This window comes from Leptonychotes weddellii, chromosome 9 (assembly GCF_054177405.1).
Source record: "Leptonychotes weddellii isolate Sample4059 chromosome 9, ASM5417740v2, whole genome shotgun sequence".
NCBI lineage: Eukaryota > Metazoa > Chordata > Mammalia > Carnivora > Phocidae > Leptonychotes > Leptonychotes weddellii.
In genome coordinates this window covers 89330463-89336530 of record NC_138377.1, presented here as the reverse complement: position 1 = coordinate 89336530, position 6068 = coordinate 89330463, and the positions used below count along the sequence as shown (strand labels likewise).

Sequence of the window (6068 nt, the reverse complement as noted above, 5' to 3'; positions counted from 1 at the left end):
CTGGGTGGCTCAGTCGGTTAAGCGACTGCCTTCGGCTCAGGTCGTGATCCTGGAGTCCCGGGATCGAGTCCCGCATCGGGCTCCCTACTCGGCGGGGAGTCTGCTTCTCCCTCTGACCCTCCCCCCTCTCATGATCTCTCTCTCTGTCTCATTCTGTCTCTCAAATAAATAAATAAAAATCTTTAAAAAAAAAAAAAAAGATTTTTGACTTAAATACAACATTTTTGCCCATGTCTTTAGTGCAATCATCCTTTCTCATTTGGAATTTTCAGTGTATGGATTTGAGTTTTTTTGCATGACATTTTTTTATGACCTTACCTTGGATCGTGTAGTCAACTTTCTTGGCTGATTGTACTTGTAGGATCTCTATGATGCTGGAGTGAAGAGGAAAGGAACTGATGTGCCCAAGTGGATCAGCATCATGACTGAGCGGAGTGTGTGTCACCTCCAGAAAGGTGGGTTCTATACTGAAGAGGTCTTTGAGCCTAGGGATGGTCCTCTCAGCCCAGCTTGTTGGTTATCTGTGTTGGGGCATGGGTCTGCCAGAAGAAAGTTCACTCTCTACTTTGCACCCCATAATCTCATCCATCTTCCATCACCAGATCCATTTGCCCTTCTCTCCCGTTTTGGATCCTTCTTTCTCCTAAATGTTTTCCACATTTGATGCTTTAGCTTGCTGATCCTTCTTGTCCAGGATCATTTTATCTTGCCATATTTGTTGAAGTAATGGAGTTTCCTGGACACTATGTACTGTTTCTCATTGCTTCCAAGTAGAATAGGTTCCACTCAGAGTTAAAGATGGTCAAAGTATGTGGCCCAGGCTGTGCCATTCAGGACAGGTGCCTGGTACAGCTGTCTCAAGCCAACCAGTGCCATGTCAGCTCTGGTCCACCATGACAACCCCTAATCCTCTAAGATGCTGTGATCATCCCAGTTGTTTAGTTATTTTTACCATGGTACATACCATGTGAGTGATCATTGACAGCTTTGATTAGCGACTCTGTTATAGTAATTACTGTTTGCTTTTCCTTAGTATTTGAAAGGTACAAGAGCTACAGCCCTTATGACATGCTGGAGAGCATCAAGAAGGAGGTCAAAGGAGACCTGGAAAATGCTTTCCTGAACCTGGGTGAGCAAGTGTGGCAACCCCCCGCCCCCCCCGCCCCGCCCCTGGCCCATCCCTTTCAGCTTTCAGGAAACTGTGCCATAGCAGAAGTGACAAGTGGCAATCCTTTTCATTCACATGTGTTTGGGATGTGTGGCTCATTTACCTGATTTGGGTAGTTGTATAATCTTCACTGTATAAATTTAAGATACGAAACTGAGGAGGGCTTGAAGCTGGTAGAGTGAGGAATTGCCCAGAAAGAATAAGATGACAAGAAAAAGGGCTCTGTTGGGGAATCTCACATATCCACTTAGGTTTTCTGCAGCCCTTAGTGTCCCCTGGTTTAAAATGACAGTGGAGCTGAGTTTCAGAGGATCCCCAGTTTTCCCTTAGTTTTTCCCATTTTGCAGCCCATTCCTGTTATGTTAGGTCATCTTGTTTGTGCCCTGGGGTCGGGGTCTCACCCCTCACTGGAGAGGAGAGGAGCAGCTGACCCCTTTTCTTCTCTCCACAGTCCAGTGCATTCAGAACAAGCCCCTGTATTTTGCTGACCGGCTGTACGACTCCATGAAGGTAAGGGCACTCAGCTGAGAGGTCCATGTTTGCACACGAGGCTTTTCATCTCTCGTGCCCCAAACCAAGTCTCCTTGACTAGTGGATGGTGGAAGGGCCCCCGCCGTCCAGGTGCAGGAGTGTACTGGTCAGCCGTGGTTGTATTTGACAGGCGAGAAGACCACAAGTCAGTCTTCTCTGTCTCTCCCCAACTACTTGAACATGTGTTTGTGTGCAGGTAGAAAATAAAGTACCAGATGGTAATCGTGTCTGATTCCTGCTTAGATTTCTCAGGGATTGCTTTCTATTACCCCAAAGTAAAGACAGGCAAGGAAGGGAGAGATTACCAAGCAACCACTGTGCAGTAGACGTGGTGCTACTTACTTCATCTGAAATCATTACCAAAAAGCCCATGTGGCTTGTGTTATTTTCTTTATAGATCGGGAGACTGGAGCTCAGAAAGCTTCAACTCGTCTGACATTACATAGCCACCTTTGAACTTGGGTCTGTCTGACTCCGAAGGCAGCCCTGTAACTGTCTCTTGAATGGACTGTCTCTTCCTGTTCTGTCCTGTTCCATTTTCTATGCCTCAAATGTCCCTTGTGCTTTCTGGCTTCCTGGCCCTTCTTCCTGGATCACCTCTTGTCCACTCCCATCTCCCTCGGGTTCTGTGTCAGATAGGACCTGTTCCTCGGTGCCTCTGGTCTGAGATTCTGGAAGTAAACTCAGTGGTCTTTACTGTTTATACCATTCAAAATGGCACAGAGCCACAGTGAACACGTGGTGGCATGTGTTCTTTAAGCCCCGAGAGCCAGGAACTGTTTGTTACATGTGTAAACCCGCACACTTCTTAAACTGAGCCATGCCGTACTTGGTGCTCATGCAAGTATATTTCATGAGCATAGTGGGGCTTTGTGTTGATTTCATCCTGGCATGTTTGGAATTCCAAGATGCTCATTTTTCTTTTTTTAATTTATTTTTTCTTTTTAATTTTTTTAGAGAGGGAGTGAGGGAGGGGCAGAGGGAGAGGGAGAGAGAATCTCAAGCAGGCTCCACGCCCAGTACAGAACCTGACGTGGGGCTCAATCTCATGACCCTGAGATCATGACCTCAGCCTAAATCCAGATTCAGATGTTCAACCAACTGAGCCACTCAGGTGCCCCAATATGATCGTTTTTCTTAAAGGAGTAGTTCACCATTACCTTTGCAGTTTCTTAGAGGGCAGCATCAAGAACTCAGATGAGTTCCATGTGTAAGAAAACTTACTGGATTAACATTGTCAGCGAATTGTAACTTGGAACATCAACTTGGCTTTCAGGGCAAGGGGACTCGTGATAAAGTCCTGATTAGAATCATGGTCTCTCGCAGTGAAGTGGACATGTTGAAAATTAGGTCTGAATTCAAGAGGAAGTACAGCAAGTCTCTGTACTACTACATCCAGGTAAGCCCTGTGGTGATGTGTTGGACCTCCCTGGCCATCCAGAAGGCCCTGGGTCCCCGGGCCGGGGACCTGTCAGAATGATGACAAAAGTGGTGGTTTTCTAATTCCTTGGGGAAGAGTTGCTAGTCATCAGATACCATGGGTCTATTTTGATTTGTCTTAGAATCTTAGAGGGACCGGCAAAGATTTTATACTTCCCACATCTGCTATTCTATAGTGATAATTGGTGTTCATGACAATGATCCTGCAAGACTTGCTGACATCAATTAAATTTTACATTTTATTAAGTGGTTGACCCTTGAACAACACAGGTTTGAACGGCACTGATTGACTTATCGATTTTTTTCGATAAATACAATGTAGTACTGTAAGTGTATTTTCCTTCTGATTTTCTTACTAATATTTTTTTATCCCGCTTACTTTATTGTAAGAATATAGTATATAATACACATAACATACAACATATGTGTTAATCGACTGTCTATGTTACTGGTATGGCTCCCAGTCAACAGTAGGCTATCAATAGTTAGTTTTTGGGGCATCAGAAGTTATATGTGGATTTTTGTAAGGGTGGAACAGAGGTGGCGGGGGTTGGTCCCCCTCAGCCCTGTACTGTTTAAGGGTCGACTGTTTCCATTTTTTGAAAGTCCTCTACAATAGGCCTGGCAGTGTTTAGTTACTCAGAACTTCCATCTCTCCCATCAGTTTAGTCTCTGTTTTGGAGAGATGCAGCCTTCGTATGCAAGGGGGTGCTGCCCACAGTGGCCCCCGGCTGGGTATGTCAGACAGGCATTGCAGCTTCCCCCCTTCTAAAAGACCCTGACATTTTCAAAGGCATGTCAGTGGTTAACCGAGGATGAATTTTGAGGTGGGTTTGGTATGCCCGGGTTTATTAGGGCACAACACTTCACTAGCTTATTCCTGCATGACCTTAAGAATCCTGGAAACAACATTGAGAGGCAGGAAAGGCCCTCGTCTTCTATGGAAGCGTGAGGGCCGGCGAGAAAGTGGTGGTGCTTGCAGGAAGGACCTCAACTGCAGGAAGAGCAGGCCGGCTTGTGTGGGTCTGATTCCTCGCTGTGTGGATCCCCAGTACCTCACCTTCTCTCTGCCCTTGTCATGTCACTCGAAGGTCTCCCCTGGGCCAGACTCCCTGAGGGCCTGCTGATGATGGCTTGGGTCTTTGTGTCTGGGCAGGTCCCACAGAGCCTTCTCTTTGCTACTGCTAGGGGAGGCTCTCTGTGTGCGTTGAGCCTGCTTCTATGCTATTGCAGAGTTGGGGTCTTTTTTTCGGATGCTAAATTTCTTTTTTTCTCCTTGGCTATTTGTAGCAAGACACGAAGGGTGACTACCAGAAAGCGCTGCTGTACCTGTGTGGTGGGGATGACTGAGGCCCACGACGGATGAGCACCCAGCAGTGGTGCTCCTTTGTTTCCAGCTAACAGTTCTAGAAAATAGCTTGTGACTAACAGACCCCTTGTGCCTGTCCCCGTGAGGATAGTGTTGGCATCACCCTCCCCATCCTTATGTCAGTTGCCTAAGCATTGCCTGCCTCTCATGTCTATCTAGTCTCTCCTTTTAGCCAAAGAAATGAACATTCCAAGGAGTTGGAAGTGAAATCTATGATGTGAAACACTTTGCCTCTTGTGTACTATGTCATAAACAGATTAATAAACTGAATTTTTACTTTATAAACAAGTACTTTGTCGACCTTGCTTTTGACTTGTTTAAAAATCAAACACGCGTCAAAAAATAAAAAAATAAATAAAAATCAAACATGCATGTGTAAGGGCTGTATTGTTCAGCTGGTAAAGCTGTCCCCTAGAGGAGTAAAGCTCTAGAACTCAGCTGACTGATATGATAGCCACTATCCAGATGTGGCTATTTACATTTAAATTAATACAAATGAATAAAATTAAAAATTCAGTTCCTCAGTCACACACTCCACATTTCAAATGCTCGATATCCACATGTGGTTAGCAGCCAGTGTATTGGACAGCAAAGGCACAGAACATTTCCATTATACCAGAAAGTCCTTTTGTACAGCTCTTCATGCCCGGGGGATGATAGTACCTCTAGGGGAAAACTCCCATCTGCTTATCTTTTTACAGGTAAATTAGGTGAAAACCAGCATCAGTGGTGGCCTCCAATTGGGAAGAGGAGTGGGATGGCATGGTAGGCTCTAGCAAATACTGCAAATATGTCTATAAGCCATTAGACTTAGAGAAATAAATAACGTTCTGCCCCAACCTCAAGGACACACCTGTCAGTGAGTCAGGCTATAGTATTCTTGTAAGGAGGTGTAACAAAAGTGGATTGGGGGCACAGAGAAGAAAGTGATTGCTTTTGGGAGGATTGAGGAAGATGACCCAGAGGAGAAGGAAGCATTTTTGCTGTGTCCGAAAATCTAAGGTGAAGTTTTTACAGCAGGGAGGAAGCTCTCCACCAGGTTTTTATGGTTCTGATAATGGAACAGGTGATTCACATTATTGGCGCTGTAGGCACCAAGACTATATACAGAAAGAATTATGTTTCCCACCCCTCCTAGCCAGCCAGGGGCTGTTCTAGGACTACCTGGTTTCTGGTCCATCCTTTTGTGGACAGACTGCAATAGACATGATGTGTATAATGTAAAGATGCTGTCCATAGGCTGCTAGTCCAGGACACTGGACGGCTTGCTTACACACGTCCTTCCCCTAAGCAGGGTGTAGGGCCAGAGGCAGAGGGAGTTGATGACTCTCCCCAAACCCTTCTACTGTATTTCCTCCTGGTCAGAGGATGCTGTGTTAACTGCTCATTCCTGAACCTGGCTGAAGAAGGGCACACTCAGTACTGTCTGCAGGGAGTAAGCAGGTAATGGGAATAAATGTGTAAAATGGCTAGTTGAACAGAATGGGGGCTGGGGGTGTGGGCTGGAGAAATGAAGACCACCTGCCCCACTTGAAGCATTCAAATTCAATTAAAGTGACA

The 6068-nt window shown here is 45.6% G+C and overlaps 1 protein-coding gene across 2 annotated transcripts in view; it reads left to right on the top strand.

Moving 5' to 3' along the window:
- ANXA2 (annexin A2) overlaps positions 1-4796 on the top strand; it is a 44828-nt gene extending 40032 nt beyond the window's left edge. For both annotated transcript variants that reach the window (XM_006732328.3, XM_081831198.1), the window contains exons 9-13: positions 362-455; positions 1034-1129; positions 1620-1678; positions 2976-3098; positions 4430-4796. In XM_006732328.3, coding sequence (XP_006732391.1) covers positions 362-455; positions 1034-1129; positions 1620-1678; positions 2976-3098; positions 4430-4489 — 432 coding nt within the window. In that variant the 3' untranslated portion in view covers positions 4490-4796. The remainder of the gene's footprint in view (positions 1-361; positions 456-1033; positions 1130-1619; positions 1679-2975; positions 3099-4429) is intronic.
- The last annotated feature ends 1272 nt before the right edge of the window (positions 4797-6068 follow it).